Source organism: Argopecten irradians, chromosome 13 (assembly GCF_041381155.1).
Source record: "Argopecten irradians isolate NY chromosome 13, Ai_NY, whole genome shotgun sequence".
Lineage (NCBI taxonomy): Eukaryota > Metazoa > Mollusca > Bivalvia > Pectinida > Pectinidae > Argopecten > Argopecten irradians.
In genome coordinates, this window is record NC_091146.1 from 18,295,796 (window position 1) to 18,318,179 (window position 22,384).

At 34.7% G+C, this 22,384-nt stretch overlaps 1 protein-coding gene and 1 non-coding gene across 2 annotated transcripts; one reads left to right on the top strand and one right to left on the bottom strand.

Annotated features, from left to right (window-relative positions):
• The first annotated feature begins 5,854 nt into the window (after window positions 1-5,854).
• LOC138305658 (uncharacterized) lies at window positions 5,855-18,351 on the top strand. Its single transcript, XM_069245956.1, has 6 exons — window positions 5,855-5,978; window positions 14,304-14,506; window positions 15,093-15,182; window positions 15,848-15,899; window positions 17,437-17,514; window positions 18,065-18,351. The coding sequence occupies exons 1-6, from the start codon at window positions 5,855-5,857 to the stop codon at window positions 18,295-18,297; spliced, it is 780 nt and encodes a 259-aa protein (XP_069102057.1). The 3' UTR covers window positions 18,298-18,351.
• On the bottom strand, window positions 17,785-17,855 carry Trnag-ccc (transfer RNA glycine (anticodon CCC)). The gene has a single exon. It is a non-coding gene; the product is annotated as a tRNA-Gly (tRNA).
• Window positions 18,352-22,384: the final 4,033 nt, after the last annotated feature.

Below are 22,384 nucleotides of genomic sequence, written 5' to 3' on the forward strand. Positions count from 1 at the left end.
CTTGCAGATGTAGTAGAATAAAAAATTCTCAAAAATTGTGAATTTCAAGGCCCTAGATTCAAATTTACTATAGTTTATATCAATAGATTTATGAATATTATTTGTTCAATGTTCAAAAGAAATGAGTCAAACTTTGTTAGAATTATTAGCCTGAGATAGTATTTTAACATCACATTCATATAGGTCCCTGGTCAGGGGCCTTCTAGGGGCCAGAGGGGCGGGGCCAAAAGGGGCCAAAAGGGGCCAAAATGGCTAAAATTTCAAAAACAATCAAAAAATGTCTTCTGAACTATATGATGGAACCAAATACTCTTCATATATTAAAATGTCCCAAGATCCTCTACAATATTTGTTGCACTCGGTTCTCATATTTTTCCCTGGGAGGGGGTCAAATTTACTATAGTTTATAAAGGGAAAACACATATATGAGTATTATTTGCTCAGTTCTCATGGGCAATGTAACAGATGTAATAGAATCAAATACTCTTTAAAGATTTAAGGTCAAATTGATATAAACATTGACTGACTTCAAGATCCTGATGGGTATTTATATAGTGTCTATATGTTTATCCGAGCCCAGGTGACCGTTAAGGCCCACGGGCCTCTTGTATTAATAAAAAAAAAGATTTTAAGCTTTTTTGACCTCTTTGACCTTGAGTGAATGTTTCAAGCACGAATATTAAGTATAAAGGCGCTGCAACCTTGTACATTTTTTGCGGAAAACGACGAAATCGCCATTTTTCAAAGGGCTATATCTCCGTCATTTTTGATCAGATGACCTTGAAACTTTTCATTATATATTTCTGAGAGCATGCTATTTGATATCCAACCTACAAAAAAATTCTGTGGTGACTTTCGTTTTTGACCTTTGTTTGACCCCGTAACGAACTCTTGACCTTGACATAATCTCTGGTAATGAGTAAAACACGTGCTATTTCAGAATCTAACTAAACAATTAAATGGGGGCGACGTATAACGTACGGTTACAAAGTTATGAACGTTTAAACTTCGTTCCAAAAATGTAGTTTTTACTTCTGTGACCTTGTTGGATTGTCGCCTTATGTTTTTCTACACAAGTTTAAGGTTCTGGTAAAGTAATTTTGAGACCAATAATAAAAACATCACAAGTTATTCATATCTGGGGCAAATGGTAATGGTTTATAGCTCTAAATGTTCATTGGCTGCCGCTTCGATCTATAAAAATACAGTACAAAAGTAAAAGACTATTTTATAACATGTCTTTATGCCCTCCTCCCTCCCTCCAATTTTCGCTGATTGAAATGTTCTAAAAATGCTCATTTGAAAGAAAATTTGGGTCCTTTTGCACATTTTTTCGTACTTCATTTAAAAACGTTCAAACACGTAATGTTCAAACCTTCAATAATAAAACTTCAGTACATATAAACTAGGCTAAAATGTCCATCAAGAGATTCTTCTATTTAAAAAAAAATGTCTAATGTTATATGTTCCGCAACTGAGCAAAAATGTTGGCATGTGAATTTTTCTTCATTAAACTATTGAAAACCATAAGGTTTGATGAATAAAGCCGTGAAAATCTTTCAAATGGCTTCAGATGCCTTATAAACGTTATTTACAACATCGAACTTATATACTGTAAAATTGTTGTTTTTAAGCCTTATGTATGTCTTTCCTGCAGAAATCACTTTACAATTACTAATAACACTGTAAAAATATGAAATTGAATTGTAGACCACAATTTGGCTTCATGGTCTGACCGTATTATCATGTAGTTTCTCATTTCGCTTCACTATAGATGTACATATAATATTTTTTAGCAGTACTGCTTAAAGTTGTATGGTCTATAACTTTCGCTCTTTTTGTCATAGTGAAAACTGTTTAAGTGCTATACGTATTTTTCTCCGTCTATCTGAGTTTTAAACTTTCTAATTTTACCATTTTACCACTTTTTATAAAGTTGCGGCACTGAGAGAATTTTTAATTATAAAAGTAAAATATCTTTTTAACGTATACACGTAAAAAATAGGCTTCAATGAACTCTTCTGAAAATCGTCATGACAATCTCGAAGTACCAAAAGAGTTGTGAAACCAAGACTAAATGTCGACAAGGACTGAGGTCGACCTCAGCAAACTGGATCTACAAAGAAAATAATGGTCGCATATTACATTTTTTGATACACACAATATTTAACGGCAATGTTTCAAATACTCATTCCGTGGACATATACCACCATGACTTGTTCATAGTAATTAACCAGAAGAAAACGTAAACAAACACGTGTGCTCTTATGCTAGTTACCTGGTTCACAGCGTGCAGGTCGTGTCGAACGTCAGTCACGTGATATGATTCGGAATCCGACAAAACCCGAAGTCACTGAACATGGCGGTGATTCAAGGCGCTTTATTAAAAACCAGGAATATATGATCCCTAGATTTCGGCTCTCTTATAGGCCGACATATGCTTTTGCGTAGTCAAATCATCAAGTTACATGTCAATATTGTGACATATCATTACAGTGAAATTAGCATACAATGTAACTTTAAGGTAGTTGGCTCGGCCTATTTTGAATGCGCGCGCGCATCGTAAACCAACACGATTGTCGTATACGTTTTCGCAAAAACAAATCCAAAACACACATTATAATTAATCTGATTTCATAAGTAATCTACATTGTTGATAAATCAGTCAAATTACATGCAGGACACGTGAATTTAAGAAAAAATATTTCGTTTTACGACAACGGTACGTACTTCCGGTTATTGCGGTCACTATCGACGCCACGAACAGACGAGTGTCTGCTAAAAGTCCTTAATAAATCCGATTATACCAAAAGAAACAGATATACTGAAAATGAGATCATTTCGTTGAACTCATAAGGCCTCGATCGATATAAGAATTAGGGAGGCTAAAGCTGAGTTGATTTCATCGAAACAATTATATCTGCATCAGCAAAGGAAACAACGATGTTGTGAATGAGATATTTCCTGGAACTCCTTAAAACCGCATCGCCAGCAGACACAGAGAACTGAGAGTGAGATGATTTCGTTGAATTATGTTATTCCCGTATCACCAGCAGGATTATAGATGATGAGAGTAGACAGTTCTGAAATCTCCATAATCTGATATATTCTGAAACTCCTGAAAGTCATATCGTCAAAACAACAGAGATACTGAAAATAATATGATTTCATTGAACTTGTTTTTGCGGCATTGAGAGGAGAAATGACTATGTTATGAATAAGACAATTCGTTAGACCTCGACACAATAAGCCAATATTTGAAGTGATTTCGTTGAACTTCGTATGCCCGCATCGCCAGAAGAAACACAGTTTATGAGAATGAGACAGTTTTTTATAACTTTTTGAATGAGAAGAATAGAAGAATTCATTAAGGCAGGAGAGATTAAGAATGAGAAAATATATGATGAGATGAGGGCTCTGTTCGGTTGGCTCGGCTCTGCCGGGCGGCCAGCTTCGCATTCATGGAGTTTTTTGGTCCACTCGGCGCGACACGGACTTGGCTCGGCGCGGTTGAACTCGGCCCACATCATCAGGAAAAAGGAGAGGCAGGGAAATTGATGCTTTTGAGAAACAAGTTCAGCTCCAGCATCCAGAGGAAAATTCAGACGCTTAGATTAAGATGATTTCGTAGATTCCGTTAAAACTCGAGCAGACACAGAGAGATTGAGAAAGAGATTATTTTCTGGAAAGCATTTTCAAGAGAAACATACAGAATGAGAAAGCAAAGATTTCGTAGAGATGCTGAAAGTGAGAAGATTTTGTTGAATCCGTTAAACTCGCATCGAAAGAAGAAACGGAGATGATGTATTTCCTGAAATTACTGAAGCCACAATTTTCTGAAACACCGTTAAAACCGCATCGCAACGGGGATGCTGAGAGAGAGGTAATTTCGTTGAACTGATGTGGCCCACATCGCCAGCATAAACACACGTGGTTAGAGTGAAACTTATTTGGAAACTCTTTATGTTATATTTCTGAGAGTCCTTAAATAAACCCGCATCTGCCAACAGAAACAGATATACTGAAAATGAGATCATTTCGTTGAATTCATTAGGCCTCAATCGATATAAGGATTAGGGAGGCTAAAACTGAGATAATTTCATCAAAATAATTAAATCTGCATCGGCAAAGGAAACAGCGATGTTGTGAATTAGATATTTCCTGGAACTCCTTAAAACCGCATCGCCAGCAGACACAGAGAACTGAGAGTGAGATGATTTTGTTGAAATCTGTTATTCCCGTATCACTAGCAGAATTATAGATGATGAGAGTAGACAGTTCTGGAAACTCCATAATCTGATATATTCTGAAACTCCTGTAAGTCATATCGCCAAAACAACAGAGATGCTGAAAATAATATGATTTCATTAAACTTGTTTTTGTGGCATTTAGAGGAGAAATGACTATGTTATGAATAAGACATTTCGTTGGACCTGGATACCAATAAGCCAATATTTGAAGTGATTTCGTTGAACTTCGTATGCCCGCATCGCCAGAAGAAACACAGTTTATGAGAATGAGACAGTTTTTGAACCTTTTGAAGGAGAAGAATAGAGGAATTCATTAAGGCAGGAGAGATTAAGAATGAGAAAATATATGATGAGATGAGGGCTCTGTTCGGTTGGCTCGGCTCTGCCGGGCGGCCAGCTTCGCATTCTTGGGGTTTTTTGGTCCACTCGGCGCGACACGGACTTGGCTCGGCGCGGTTGAACTCGGCCCACATCATCAGGAAAAAGGAGAGGCAGGGAAAGTGATGGTTTTGAGAAACAAGTTCAGCTTTAGCATCTAGGGGAAAATTCAGACGCTTAGATTAAGATGATTTCGTAGATTTCGTTAAAGCTCGAGCAGACACAGAGAGATTAAGAAAGAGATTATTTTCTGGAAAGCATTTTCAAGAGAAACATACAGAATGAGAAAGCAAAGATTTCGTAGAGATGCTGAAAGTGAGAAGATTTTGTTGAATCCGTTAAACTCGCATCGAAAGAAGAAACGGAGATGATGTATTTCCTGAAATTACTGAAGCCACAATTTTCTGAAACACCGTTAAAACCGCATCGCAACGGGGATGCTGAGAGGGAGGTAATTTCGTTGAACTGATGTGGCCCACATCGCCAGCATAAACACAGGTGGTTAGAGTGAAACTTATTTGGAAACTCTTTATGTTATATTTCTGAGAGTCCTTAAATAAACCCGCATCTGCCAACAGAAACAGATATACTGAAAATGAGATCATTTCGTTGAATTCATTAGGCCTCAATCGATATAAGGATTAGGGAGGCTAAAACTGAGATAATTTCATCAAAATAATTAAATCTGCATCGGCAAAGGAAACAGCGATGTTGTGAATTAGATATTTCCTGGAACTCCTTAAAACCGCATCGCCAGCAGACACAGAGAACTGAGAGTGAGATGATTTTGTTGAAATATGTTATTCCCGTATCACTAGCAGGATTATAGATGATGAGAGTAGACAGTTCTGGAAACTCCATAATCTGATATATTCTGAAACTCCTGTAAGTCATATCGCCAAAACAACAGAGATGCTGAAAATAATATGATTTCATTAAACTTGTTTTTGTGGCATTTAGAGGAGGAAAGACTATGTTATGAATAAGACATTTCGTTGGACCTGGATAACAATAAGTCAATATTTGAAGTGATTTCGTTGAACTTCGTATGCCCGCATCGCCAGAAGAAACACAGTTTATGAGAATGAGACAGTTTTTTGAACCTTTTGAATGAGAAGAATAGAGGAATTAATTAAGGCAGGAGAGATTAAGAATGAGAAAATATGTGATGAGATGAGGGCTCTGTTCGGTTGGCTCGGCTCTGCCGGGCGGCCAGCTTCGCATTCATGGGGTTTTTTGGTCCACTCGGTGCGACACGGACTTGGCTCGGCGCGGTTGAACTCGGCCCACATCATCAGGAAAAGGGAGAGGCAGGGAAAGTGATGGTTTTGAGAAACAAGTTCAGCTCTCGTATCGAGGGGAAAATTCAGACGCTTAGATTAAGATGATTTCATAGATTCCGTTAAAACTCGAGCAGACACAGAGAGATTGAGGAAGATATTATTTTCTCGAAAGCATTTTCAAGAGAAACATACAGAATGAAAAAGCAAAGATTTCGTAGAGATGCTGAAAGTGAGATGATTTTGTTGAACCCGTTAAACTCGCATCGAAAGAAGAAATGATGTATTTCCTGAAATTACTGAAGCCATAATTTTCTGAACCACCGTAAAAACCGCATCGCAACGGGGATGCTGAGAGGAAGGTAATTTCGTTGAACTGATATGGCCCGAATCGCCAGCATAAACACAGGTGGTTAGAGTGAAACTTATTTGGGAACTCCTTATGTTAAATAAACCCGCATCTGCCGAAAGAAGAAAGTGAGATGATGTATTTCCTGAAATTTCTGAAGCCACAATTTTCTGAAACACCGTAAAAACTGCGTCACAACAGAGATGCTGAGAGGGAAATAATTTCTTTGAACTGATATTGAATACAGGTGGTGAGAGTGAAACATAACTGGAAACTCCTTAAGTTATATATTTCTGAGAACCCTTAAAGATGAGATCATTTCGTCGACCTCATTAGAGACCGATGAACCAAATGTTTTCCATAGGCGACAATGTTAAGGTTTGCCACTGTCCAAGTTAGATGGAGTTTTCAAGTCTGGACACCTTTCACTTATTTTGAAGGTAATCTCACATACCTGTGAATAAAAAAATCCTGAAATTCCAAATTGATTACCTCCCCCTGTCAGAAACAGATCTGACAGAATTTTAAAATTTCTTTACATATTTTACATCTACATGTATTTCCCAACCCACAGATTAAACATTTGAGACTGATTCACCTCTCGATGAAATATTGTACCCATAAGGGGATTTCCATGAATCTATTTTTGGTTTGATTCTGCGGTCCCTATAGCATTTTACATATTTTTCAAATTTACCATTTTTGGAAAGCCACATGTCTATAAGGTCTGATTCGAAAATGAGAGTTTCCTCGCTGCATGGGTTGATCTGGTACTGCAAGCTTTGTGCAACGATTCGGATTCCTGTAAGAAAAATTATGAGAATTTAAACAATTTTGTACTGAAACTTTAAATATCGCAATAGAACTTGAGAACCTTGACTTTGGGCTTTTACTTATAATTATAGTATAGTTTGTGTACTACATGGAAATGTAAACAACTGAAATAAACTGGAAGATCAGGGGGAGATTACTCATTTTCTTTACCCCGCCCCACATATTTGGAATTTCTACGAAAACATATCCAGAACTGAGTATTTAAGCAAAGCAAAGTTCCATAACTGGCTCAATATTATATAAGTCTAACTTAGTAAACAAAACAATATCATAAAGAAATGATTATAACATACATATGTATTATGTCATAATATATCTGATGAAACACAGAGAAATTATGGTGCTACTAATAATTTATGGCAAAAAACAGCCCCAAAAACCTCAAATTTGCCCTGATTTTTTTAATGAGCTGATTCCAAAATTACAGATGTATACCAATTGATGTGAAAAAGGAAATTATTAACCTCTGAAGGGTTCCAGGGACAGAAAAGATCAAATCTAGAACAAAATTTGAACCCAAAAAGCTGCCCAGAACTGCAAAAACGTGCCTATTATAAAGAAAAAGATTTTTTTAAATAGAATGAAACTAATATTACACTCATAGGATCTGGCAATGTAAGCATTACACAAGTCACCTCTAGAAAAATTTACACCAACCGACTGCTAAGTGACCCCGTTTACCAGAGACCTATGTATATGGAAGGAAGATAACTCGAATTTCACTCGACTATTCACTTCGAAGCAATGATATATATAGAGAGAAAAAACAAATCATACTCACGAATTCATAATCAGGTCATTTATGGAAAAGCAACTAAGTCTAGAATTTTCATGAAATGAGTAAACTCTCCTTGGCGCTGTCTTCAAGTCAGGAATAAGCTGCTAAACTTGTCGGCCTAAAAGGTACAATATATTCAAAGCACGACTGAAACAGAAGAAACTAATAAAGGAATGTGGTTAAATGATCAGATGACTAAAACTAATGAGTGAAAGTAACTGATTTAACACAAAAACAGATAGTGTTTTATATAGAGTGATTAGGTTTCATGGTCATTTAGGGATGTGTCAATTACTTGTGGGAACCCAGAGTACCTCAATGAAAACCACCGACCTACAGTCTGAACCGATTACCTATTCCTTGCCGGTCTTTAATATTAAAGATTGAAAAACGACTATACTGGATATGGTACAGAACCAAAGAACAGTATATCCATTTGATGAATAAATACATAAAATATGTTAGATACAGATAAATAGAATAATAATTATGAGAAACAGATAAATACTACAGGGAAAGACATAATGCCTAAAGCCTAATATTACATGTTTTGTAGGTTTGAATACCTCCTAATAACAGTGTAGTATGCAGATTCAGAGCAGTTCACTAAATATCATTGAAATACACATCCTATTCTAAGTCAGCAGATATGTTAAAAACACCACACCTCTGCCAGGACCCCTCGCCCCTGTGTCATACTGCCCCAAGCCCCAGTCTTATAATCCTGACAAAAACATCATCTTTATAATCACTTTCTATGATATTGGTTCATGTTTATCAACAACATATGTGTAATAAAACTTCCCCAATTTACAGTGTTGTTATCAAGACAGGAAACGTATTAAATATAACTACCAAATATGTATAAAGTACATGCAAAATACCTTCAACATTCGATTCCTAGTCAAAATATGAATATTAGGTTCAGGCAAATGGTGTCTAGGGACGCTGAATGATGTAAAGGTCATATTCGGTTGCATTGTCAGTCCAGGTTAAAAGGAGTTTTCAAGTCTAGTCATTAATTTTGAAGGTCATCTGTGAATAAAAAAGTTAAGATCTACCATCTTGCTAAGATCTACCATCATGCTAACTTTTATGTGGGGGTGCCATCTTATGTTAATTCCGCACCAAAAAAGACCAACTTTTTATGAAATTCCAAAAATTCCCAAAGAGGAATAAGTGTGTAGTTTTCATTCTAGAAAATGATAATGAAAAAGAAATAACTTATATAAACTTATCAGCATAAAACTAAATCATCATTTAATGTAATACTTTTATACAGGTTTCCAGATGTATAGATTAAGCTATGTGTTTAGCTGCCTTCTAAGTTTCTTTTGTTTTCTTGTTGATATGTACCTTCTGTTTGCCTGTCTATATGCCAAAGACAAAATGTTTGCGCATGCGTATACGAATATTTTTTCTTTTTTAGTTATATCAGGTTTGCTGTGACTAAATTAACGAAATGTTGCTTACATTAAATATATAAGAAAGATCTCCGATCTTGTTCTGTTACATTAAAACGAGGTAATAGGCAATCATCAGCGACGCAGTAACATGAAAGAGAACAATAGAGATCTAAGAACATTATTGAATACACACCTTATCCTGAGACAGATCAAATAGGAGAAGACTGACCACATCAACATGTCATTGGAAGTCAATGTAAACCTTCAGAACAGGAAAGACCAGATCGCCAAAAATACCTTAAACAAATTCAATACAGCTTCAGTATTCTATAACTTAAATTAATACGCTATAGGCATCGAGTATGGACGCGAATAGAATTATAAATACTACAATACAGACAAAATAAAGCTTAATTAGTTCTAATTATTATACCGTCATCATACTTATCAAAATACCGTAAGCATTTATATTTGTAGATTATTATTTTCGTGAGATTGCAGTTTTGCAATATAATAATGCTCAGATTTTTAGAATTAGGAATTTTAGAATTTGCAAATGTGTATCTATCTAAAATTATTTCTCCATTTATTATCCAATAGGATAAACAACCAAAACACAAGAAAAAAAATTTAAAATTATATACATTGTATCAATGAAAGTAAGGTCAAGAGATTATATCAGTTTCCAAGCAATTGAACAGTTATTGTTACCAAAAATGTTTATAATTTATATAAAGTGATAAAATAAATAAATATTGGATGGAACTGCATGAATATAAGTCAGGAAAGTAATAATAAATTTTGTAAAGACGTGTTAGGGACTTGGCACAGACTGGAAAGCAAAGATTACTTTACTTCACTCAAAGGGAGATCACCCATGGAAAACACCTGTCTGGTACAACAGTATTATAAAGATAGGCGTGAAAACAGTATTTTATTTACAGTGGTACTGCGATTTATCTGACTGGATATTTTATTAAATAATTTAATTCAAAAACATTATTCTCATATGTTGAATTGTCCATAGATTGAATATTGAAATGCTTTGTTTAAATATAATGGTATTTAACCAGCAGATGAAAATTCTTTACAAAATAATCCTATTGAGATTGAAGAAAATTTATTGAAAAACAAGAATAAAGCGTAATTATATTTAAAATCATCGTGGAAAAAAAGCTAAGTATAGTTTAGCATCAGTAAGTTTCACAGCCTCTGAATCCCACACCCTGAAATGAATCCTGCAATAATTAGGTGTGTTGGGGTGATGATGATGTCATTTTGGTAATTCAAAGTTTGTTAGGATTGGAGTTATAGTTTTTAAGAAACAGAGCTAAACAAAACTTTAAAGTAAAAGATGCTCCACCGCCGACGAATGGTATTTTTTTTCTCTATCACAAACAGGAGCAGAAGATTTAGTATTTTTCTTCAGTTACAAAAGTTACTTACTTTACACCTTTACCACCACTGAAAAACTTGAGCTTCCCATTTTACTTCAAGATAAAAATATTGAAAATATTTAATTGCATCCCGAAAAAATTCCGTGACACTATATCCTATATGGAATGAAGTACTAATTGCACATTCACCAAAAGCAAAGTAAATAATCTCATATTATTTTTTGTGTTAATTTGAGATATATATATACACGATTAAATCCCAATTGTTGTTATTGTGTTTCATTTATGCTCTGTCGGCGGTGGAGCATCTTTAAGTCTTATAAATAGTTTAGCATCACTAAGTTTCACAGCCTCTGCATCCCACGACATGAAATGAATCATGCACTAGTTAGGCGTGTTGAGGAGATAATGATGTTCTTCAGCTATGTTTTAAGTTTGGTAAGGATTGGACTTATACTGTACATTTTAAGAAACAGAGCTAAACGCAAAACTTTAAAGTGAAATGTTGACGACAACATTAAGGCCAACGCCGCCACCGCCGCCGCCGCCGCCGGAAAAACTTAGTATCGCCTTCGCGAAGTATCGCCGCGGGCGATACAAAAACAAGTGTTTATAAAGGCGGAAAAGCTAAAGAGAAGTTTGATCGTGACAGGGAGATGTGGGGTAAACGTATTCAGATTTTTAAAATGGATTTTTTTTATATTTATTTCGATTCTAAATATGTCTCTAGTTTTGAGGAGTATGTATGGTGTATATGAACCATCTTTTGTCTCTAGTCTCTGATAATATCGTTCCGTAAAGCAGTTCATTATATATGTGTAGTTCCTCTTACTAAAAGCTCAACTTACATCCATCTTCTAGCTTTAAAATTTATATTTATTGTGTGTTCTCAAATGATGATAAACTACTAAAAGTATACATGCACATTGTATATGTGAATTATTGTTTTGTTGTTGTTTTGTATTGTATTCTTGTATGAAAAATTTGGAAAATAAAAGATCTTTATGCCATATATTTACAAAATGTAGACAAAATCGTGTTGCTGGAAATACTTAGAAATCGAAAGGCGACGGTATTCTACTAGCTATATAAATAAATCCAAAGTTTGCATGTACCTACAGACCTGATCTACAGAGGGTGTAGACAATAATATCAATGGGAAAAATGAAACATACCTGTTGGATCTGTTTATTTACCATATGACAGTCCATTGTGAAAAAGTGAAGAATTCGAAAGGTCAATATCGTAAACATTTGATGCCGTAAACAAAATTTCCGAAGTTCTGATATTTGGCGATTTTAATTTACCAGATATTGTATATATAGGGCTCAGATGACGGCGATCTAGTAGTTTAGTGAACACTGTTTGTACCCGTCGTTATCGGAACGGCCAGGCGAGACAAAACTCTCAAAATAATACCCGTAACGGTTTCTTCCCCTGCCTTCGGACCACATGACCTTGAGCGGTCACGCAACAGTTTCTCGAACAGTTTCCGTAATCTTGGCTCTGTTCACCGGACAGTATTCAATTTCAAATGAGTAGATTTTACATCTATGAGAAATTTATTGTCAAATATAAATTGGTCCGTTATTCATTCTGCTACGACAGTGGACTACGTATACTTTATGAAATTGTTTGCGCAGGAGGTTAAACTAAGAAACCTTGTCAAAATATCTTATCCGACAGTTGGGATAATGCAGAGAAAATTTATCAGCTTCCGTGTTTTAAATCCAGACCAGATAACATGAACATGTCATATGTACAAATGTGTCATCATTCAACTGGCCCAGCCTAGAATGTATACAAAAAGGATTATCTCGACGCCATATCTTTATTCAAATGTACCTAGTATGTTTGATTGTAATATTTATTAACCGGATATAATAACTTTTTAGATCCTCGTGGATTTTTTAGATCTTGTACTTAAGATATCTTATATACTATATGAGATAGCTTATTTTTATATAAGATATCTATATCGCAATCAAGATAGCTTCTAAAAATATGCATTGAAATTAAGGATCGACATTGCGCTTTGAATTAATTAATACCATGTTGGCTTGCCATAATAGATTTAAATCTTAGTGACACGAATACAGATGTCTATTATAGCACGTTGTGCATATCTGAACAATATTAGATAGAGACTTCTACATGTATGGTCCATTTTGATGTAATCAAATATATTTCAATCTAATATCTAATTTCAATCGACCGCATAAGTAATCAGAAACGCACATCCACCGTACAAATCAAAACATATATAGTTTTCAGCCCATTTGTAATAAAACAATTGAAGAAGGAGACTTACGTGAACTCGATCTCTGTAATGGGTTCGTTCTTGGTACAATGAACCTATATATAGCTACACTGCGTACCTCGAATCAAACCGGGCGCTTACCGGTAAATAAATTATAAACGACCAATGAAACAACAGATCTACTATGACGTGACATTGACCACTAGGACATTTCGGACAAACGTTTCTAGCATAATGATAACGCATCAATGATACATGTAGGTAAATAGAATTATCCTTACAGAAGGAAAAGTAGTAAAATAACATACGTATGGCCACAAATAAAGTAACAAGTCTACATTTAAACGTAATTATGATATGCCTCTTGTTATTTCGCAACATATGCGCTGGCGTGAAAGGGGAAATGAACAAATGAAGAAGTATTAGATTGTTTTGTATAAATAGTTAAGGACAACCTGAAAATCTGAAGAGAATCCTTTTTTAACCAGGCCGAGATTCGGAGGTTCAGATAAATGCAATATGCCTCACTGTAGAACTTACAAAAACATGATACAAGTAGAAGGAAATAAATTGCAATTAAAAAAATAACAAACATTAACCGTGATATGATTTGCAGCTCATCATGAAAACAGAAACCAATACGCAAATTAAAACCACAATACCATGAAAACGTAGGTGTGGTAGGTCGCGGATTGGCGGGAGAGGGGGGTGGTAAACGTTCTAATTTTAGCGATAGCTATATATACATGTACATTATATATTTTAGCGTTTTCGTGCAATAAACTTTATGGCGTTGATTGTACATATAGCTTTTGCAGGTTTTGGAATATTATGAATGCGCGAGAATTGATCATTGATCCCAGCACTTGTCAAAGATCAAGTTTACACTAAACTTCGAAAGAAAGAAAGAAAGAAAGAAAGAAAGAAAGAAAGAAAGAAAGAAAGAAAGAAAGAAAGAAAGAAAGAAAGAAAGAAAGAAAGAAAAGAAAGAAAGAAAGAAAGAAAAGAAAAAAAAAGAAAGAAAGAAAAGAAAGAAAGAAAGAAAGAAAGAAAGAAAAAAGAAAGAAAAAAGAACGGCTAAATGAAAGACAGAAACAAGGAAAGACAGAGAGATAAAAGAAAGAAAGATGAATGAGAAAAAAAAGAAGAAAGATGAATGAAGGAAGAAAGAAAGAAAATGGAAAGAAAGATATGCATGTGAAAAAGAAAGAAAGAAAGGACATAAACATAAAATAAATAAACAGACAAACAGGAAGAACCAACAAAGAAACCGGTTTTATATAAGATGTCAGTGAATATTTGCAGATTAGTCTTATATATACATTAACCTTTAGATAGGTTCCGCTTATCATGTCAACTCGTGGTAACTAGGTCAATGGCGAAAGAGAAGCTTACCTGCGATTTTACTAGAGTTTATATACTGTTTACTTGTCGCATGTATTATAGTCAATGTACTACTGACGATTTATGTTCTTTTAGAGTTGCAGACTTTACATAAACAGTATGGCGAGTTACAGACGAAAGTTTCTGATAATTTTTTGATTATTCAGGACAAGTCTAAACCTCTTGACCAGGTTAGTATTTCTTGCATTGTACACTGGTATTGTAATATTTACCAATATTTTTTTTTTTATTTCATGTTTAGTTATGTTGGTTGTAAAAATGACACGATAATATTTGTGATGCCTTTGTGTCCTGACCTACTAATAGCCAGAGTTATGTAGGAGGCAAACTAGATTTGGAGGAAAGACAGTGATTATATATGTGTATGGGTCGTGTTAGTTTATGATTTATATTCCTTCAAAACGATCTTTAAATTGTCTGTTTAAAATACGTCGGGCATGATTTGTTACCAGAGTCACGGGTATTTGCAGACTATAAAATCTACAAAGACATATACATGTATAATTTAAAAAAAACTTAAATAGGCTACTCACTTTTAGTGTGTCAATGGACCAGGTGAAGTAATCAACTTTAAAAAGTTAACCCTCAATTTAACATGGTAATTTTATCCTCGAGTTTAATAGTTAGTATTTTTAGGATCTTTAAAATGATTCACTTTTGCCTTTATAATCATGTTTTATGCTTTCACATTAAGTCGTGTGTATACAATATTGCATTATATTGGTTGTTTCAATATATATGTACATCAATTTTCAGATATCGGATGTCAGAGCCGACAAATCATTATTACGGAAAGGGAGACAACTGACGTCCCATGACTTTTTAGCCGACTTGCTACATGCGCAGGTACGTTTACATTTTTTTTTCGTATTGCGGTCTTTTTATAAGATCGACATTAAAGAAACATTCTTCTGTCTCGATTTTCTGAAGAATGTTGGTTGACTACGAGATTATCTGTAGTACAGCAAAAATAAAGAATTCGGACGGAAATATTTCTAATATTAAGGCATACAATAAGTACACAACTAACATTTTGCTCATAAAATTAAACGCTAGCTTAACTGACTGCGTTTACGTCTTTCGTTTTCTTTTGTCATATTTTTATGGTGTTGCATCATAAAAAAATTTTGCAGCTGAACTGATAGAAACCCATGGAGTATCGAAAATGTCATAAAGTGCATGTATATATTTACGATTGAATGTGTCTTTATTGCTTACAGGTTCGTCCTGACTACTTATTCAGCATTTTCATTTCATTTTTGTAACACTCGCACGTTTCTGATTGACCAAACATTATTTATAGTTTATGTTTTTGACGAAATTATTTACACGAATAAAATTTTGTTTTTTTATCGCTTTTATTTTATTTTCAATTGAGCTGGGGTTTAATTGTGTACTTTTAACAATTAATCCACCTGAGAATTGGTATGGTTAACAAAACAGAATGAAACTAATAATAATATCAAATTCTGCATATCTCAAATGCCATCTTGATTCTCATTTAATTATAGGCACATATATTACAAGCTCACTGCACTAATGACAGCAAACTGTGTATGCAAGGTAAGTATGTCCATTCGTCCGAGACTAATATGAACACATAATCAATCCTACATATATATATATACCTGAGTAAACTGTAAAAAATGTACTTTTATTTAATCTTTTATAACGGGATATGAGTTTCATAGAGTTATTTCCCTTCCCTCACAAAATACGGCCCATTGACATATCTAAGGTCATTTAGGGCTAAACCACAAGTCATGTATTAGTTTTAAAGGCCCACTACCTTTCCGGAGGAAAACATAAAGGTTTCTTAAAAACATTTATAACATCAGAAAATATTATACCAATGGCCTAAGATGAGGTTACAACACCAAACATATGCAAGATTTCCTCCGTAATGTTTGATAACAGTGGAGAGTTACTTCGCTGTTTTTTGCCGTCTGGCGCAGTGATAGTCAACTACCGCGCGGTATTTAGGACGACGGCGGAACATAAGACGACCCGCGTTATGAAAATTAACATTTTTATTTATTTTAATCAAATTGTTCAGAATGTGATGACATGTGTAGTATTAACGGTAAGTTAATAACTTTAGAGACTATACAAAAATATCGATCTCGTTTTACTTTCCCATTTTAAAAATTAAAAGCCGTTTCGGAAAGGTGTGGGCCTTTAAAGAGACCGATAGAAAAAAAATAATGGTTGTATCTAAATGATTAAAATAAGACATAGAAAAGTATGAACGAAAAAAAACCCAGATTGTTAGTTTTGATTTGATAAAAAGATTGTATGTGATAAAACAGAGAAAACTCGTGCACAATGTTGATGAAACGATAAAATGTTGAGATGATACGATGATAAGATGGAAAAACATTTATATTTTGTTTCTTAAACGTGCCGATTTCTTTGAGATAATTGAATCCACATGATTGTCGTCTGTACAAGTTCTGTCGATGGTTGATGTATTCTTATCAATCGTAACTTAAAAATGACGTCACTGTTTTTAACAATGCATCTGTTTAGTCATCTTCGAGATGACAGGCTGCATAGAATATCGATAGGCAAGTGGGATGGTCATTTGATGAACGTAATAAACAGAATGACAGAACATTATTTGGCTTTGTAATTAAGCGTTGTTCTCCGTAATCCTCAAAGGAATCTCTTCTCTGAATCCCTGGGGAGTCGAGGATGTCTATTGGTCAATACGACTGCGTAATAATTTCTAGGAGAAAAAAATCCATCAATTAAACTGAAATAAATGGTAAAAAAATAAATTATACGGATTAGCTTGAATATATTTTCATATATATTATGGAGATATAACACAAAAAATCGGAGAGTAATCTATTTCCATTATATAAAATGTAGTCAAGAAAATCCTTAAATAACACAACTAAATGTCATTCAATTTTTTAGAAATCCCTTCCTTAGTCTCAGCATGTTCAAGTTTCACGATTATGCCTCTTAATTTTGGGAAAAATTGCATCAGTCAAACTAAGATTTCGGTCCTTATGCTCTTCTTTTGGGATTAAACTTGTTATGGAAAGTTCGTGGAACTAGGCCCTGAACATGTTTTTCCCATTGTCTTTCCTAGGGCCAAAAGGAGAGCCAGGACCCAAAGGGGACCCAGGTATTCCCGGACCTGCCATCCAGTCAGATTGTTCCTGCATCAGTACGTCATTTGTCACTGTTTCTAGACATGGAGTAACTTTAGCGAAATGTTATATGTGTGACTATGTTTTAAATTATAAACATAATAATATTTCTTATTTCATAAGATTATGTCTGATTTAAATTTGCAGGCCATACCACATATGCCGCGTTATCAAGACACATTTTATCTTCAAACCATTTAGTTACCCCTCTTCCCATGAAAAAAATTCCTTGTGCATTTGTCACATAATTCATGTATAATGTAATTAATGATAAGCAAAAATACAACTGCGCCACCCGGGAATCGAACCCGGGTCGCAAGAATGGGAATCTTGCATGATACCACTACACCAGTGGCGCTTATGTCAATATTTAATTTACATACAAGTAAGAAAGCGGTCGCCCGAGTTCTTAGATTATCTCAATTATCTCTAAAGTTACGCTTGTAGTAGAGCGGGGGATTCCAAGCCCCCCCCCCCCCCCCCCAAAAAAAAAAAAAAAAAAAAAAAAAACAAAAAAAAAAAAAAAAACATTAACTTACTTGACAACATTTGTTTTCTTTATTTCAGAGGCTCCGGCGATGAGTACGAACATTACGCAATACAGGCTTATCAGAGGGCAGTCTGTTATTATAAACTGTCCCGTCAGAGGAACTCCTGAACCTATTATCACGTGGTCAAAAAATGACGTCAGAATCAACAACAGTACCGCGCGAAACCTCACTGCAACAACGCCTGGTAACTATACATGTACTGCAGAAAATATCATGGGTGTAGCCTCGCATAGCTTTTATGTAACATAATAAAAGTGTACAGGTGTATCTGATTTTAGTGGTGAATAAATGTCGTTATGTTTTGTTTTGTTTTTTTTTTGGGGGGGGGGAGGGTTTCATTTTCTTTTTCAAACTTTTCTTTTTTAACGGATATTTTTCGAAGTACAGAAGCCCATTGGTACCAAACAAATGATAAAGAGGGAGTTGAAAACTATTTGGTTTGGAAGATTGGGGTTAACAAGATTCAGGCGAAAAAAATTCATGATGGCATAAATGGGTCACCATTTTTAAACAAATCGGAGCTAGCCGACAATGTAACACCGTTGCCGAGAACACAATGTGACTACATAATGGCGTCCTTCCGAAACGTTCACGAGAACGGGTCATGAATTTCCCGACTTCCTTCGGCAACAATTGTAACTAATATTGGCGACCTATTGTAAATTAATACATGTTAACGAGCATCGCGTTTCACGCCTTTCAAGAAATAATTAACTTTTTCTTTGTATATATTTATTTTATCTATACCTTAAAACAACCGAATTAAAAAGTACCTTAGCTTGTTCACAATACTCGAATGACCTGACAAACTGATAATAGCATTAGTTATACAGGGTTCATATGTCCTAATATCAACACTATCCGGGGTCATTACTTGGTTGCCAAGTAACAGAAAATCACGATCAAACCCCTGCATGATCTCTAACAACCTTTGGCCTGGTCTGCCTCTACTAGGCTATACACTTCTGTTATTAGTATTATAGTTGAATGGAATAGAGAAATATTGATAATCTATATATATATACAGATACAAGAATCGACACAATGCCTACGTTAAAAGCTTTTGGAGTGCTAGACTGGGTTATTTTCGGTGGTATGTTGTCAATATCGGTCATTATCGGGATATATTTCTCTGTGACAAACAACAGACAGAAAACAACATCCGATTTCCTGATTGGAAATCGAGAACTGAAACTGATGCCGATTGCCATTTCAATGCTGGTGTCGTTTTTATCCGCCATCTCCCTTCTGGGATATCCGGCGGAGATGTTCACACAGGGGACCATGTTCCTGATGATTGTGTTCGCGTACGTTGTGGGAGGATTTTTTGTTATTACTCTGTTTGTTCCACTCATGTACCCCCTTCAATTGACCAGCGCCTATGAGGTTAGTACGGCGTTTAGTTATCTGCCCTTGGTGGTAAAGATATTGCATCATTACTTAATTGCATTATGTGCAAAATGTTTCGAGTATATATAATGTTATTTCCTCTTAAAAAGTAACACAATGCAAAACAAACCCACATTGAGTTTAAATGCATACCTAACGAAAGGGAAGAGCTTTTTTTAATTGTTTGTTTTATACAAATGCAAAATGGTTGACTTCACAGAAACGGGAAAATATATATAAGGAATTATTTGTTATCCCACTAGGGATAGCGGCCTAATATATACTTACGTAAGTTTAGGATAAGGAGTTTAATGATCCATGCGTTCCATTTGCGGATTCGATCGTACCAGTTGTACAAGTACTAAATTGATACGACACCGCCTGATGGAAGGCATTTGAATAGTTCCATGATGGCGGCACTTATATGAAAGATACACTTCGAATATATAAGTCAAGTATTGTCTCTGTTAACAATAAAATGGGAATAAAAATAATACCATAATAGTTTTAGAATACATCGAAATAAATAATCCATGTAATTTCATCGGATATGAATACTCAATATTATTTTGAACAAAGGAAACAGTCGATAACCAATGAAAATTCTCTAGTGCGCTATCTTGGATCGGTACGCTGCTAAAATCGAACTACTTGTACCGTTCAATTCTTCAGCATGGGATGGCGCGTACCATTTGAGATACAAAAGATTCGTATCGATACAACTGGCACGAATCTGTAAATGGAATGCATGGGAATGCAAACGAAGTTTTAAACTAATGTTATAATTGAAGTAAAGGGACAAAACGACCGAAACATTATCAAGCAAAATTGTATACCTACGTAACAACATTTACACGGAGATTTCGTTTCGCGATCTAGACGTAAACAAATATAGTTTTAATATTCCGATGCTTGATGCATTTTTGCAATGTTATTGCGGTTTATGCGAGTCAGCTCCCCTGCGGGTAGGTATCGATTGTTACGTCAGTATTTTGTAATCGCAATTCACGTCGTTTTCTTAAAAAAAATATGGCGTTACGCGCGAACATATGAAGTCACAACCTACCCACAAGTGCAGATAAATCTATAATATGCAAATACGGAATAATCGTTCCTGAAATACGCAAAAAAAATTAATCACTCCCGAAAGAAGTTGATTTACAGACGGTAAATAAGGGAGAAATCAAAATATCCAAATATGTTTAAATGTATCTCAGAACAAATAGGGAATGCTTTTTAGAAAATACATCTGCATTTACAAATTATTACACACACGAAGCGATGTGATTTCTATTATTTTTCATAGCTTTTTAAGGTGTCCAAAGAAATGAAAGTGTTGTCGTGATATTCCGGAAACAAATAGCGAGAAAACGGATAATTAAAGCTGATGCACATGCATGTACAATGCACCATAGTCAAAATGTAGCGCAACACACACATTTTGCAAATGCTACATACATGATATTTATTTCATATTTAGACTCCTTCGGTAGTGTTTACCTATTGGTGATCGAAAGTCCATGTTGTATTTCCATCTTGGTGTCATAATACATGAATATATGCCTAGTAGTTTTACATATGTCAATGAAGTTGTGGCGAATGCCTGAAAGTAAATATACTGTCATTGATGACCTACGTTTATTTGATATTCTACCAACCTAATTAAAATGATGTCTTTCAATATTTACAGTTTGCACTGACATGGACTCAATAACCATGCTTACTAGTATTATCATTATCAGCGCATAATGATAGCACAACACGTGCGATGGGAACATATGAATGACTCGATTCCATTCAGCTGTTCAATCGAATTCGTTGACGATGACGGGAGAGAAAAAATAGGGATATTTTATTAAAAAATACGCAACTCTAGCGAGAATAGATAACATTTATTTACGTGAAAAACTGTAAATATAAGGAATGTGTTTTTATTTTGTTGAGGTTATGAGGGTATAATGATAATGGACCCCGTGTAAATTTTATGTAACCCGGCTTCGCCGGGATTACATAATTTACACGTGCTCCATTATCATTATATCTTCATAACCTCAACAAAATAAAAATATATTCCTAAATTCAACTACATATATACACCAGATGTGGTATGAATGCAAATATTGTGTAACTGAATACTTCCTTTATTTCAACTAATATTCTCCATGATCGCACGCTGTTATGTAACATTCTGATATATCGAAGTTACACCTCTTCGTTTCACTTAAACAGTACAGAGTGAAACAGTTGGATGTAACTCTGAAATATCTTAATCTAGAGTTAGTAACATTTTGAAACTCAAACTTGTCTTTAAATCATCTTAGCTGTTAGTTTTGGGCACTTAAAGTTGAGTAATCAAAATTTGCGTTAACCATTACTTAAAGATGCTCCATCACCGATAGAGCATAAATATTATTTATCATTTGGGTTATAATTCGTGTTTAATTGTGTGTGTATATATAACTAATTAACACAAAAAACACGCATGAAATTATTCGTTCTGCATTTACCATCTGCGCAATTAGTTTCTCATTTCATATAGGACATAGTGCCATAAAGCTTGTTCGTGACGCAATTAATAACATTTTGTTATTTAAGCTTGAAGTAAAATAAGCAGCACAAACTTTTTAATTGTTGTAATAGTACATGTATGAAGTAAGCACCTTATTTTGTAGCTGAAAAAATACAAATTCGTCTGCTTCTGTTTTTAAAGAGCAAAAACACCATTCGTAAAAAGTGTACATAAAGTATCTTTAAATTCAGTTTCACTGATATGTTTTAAACTTCATTCTAATTAAATCTGCGAGCATCCTAGAAAATTCAGGTCAGTGTCTACGTAAATCCATACATTTATACACTCTAAATCTCTTAAATCAATAGGGATTTACATAGTTAACATAACGTCTGTCAGTTTATAGTACCATAAACCACTAATGCTACCCGTGGAGTA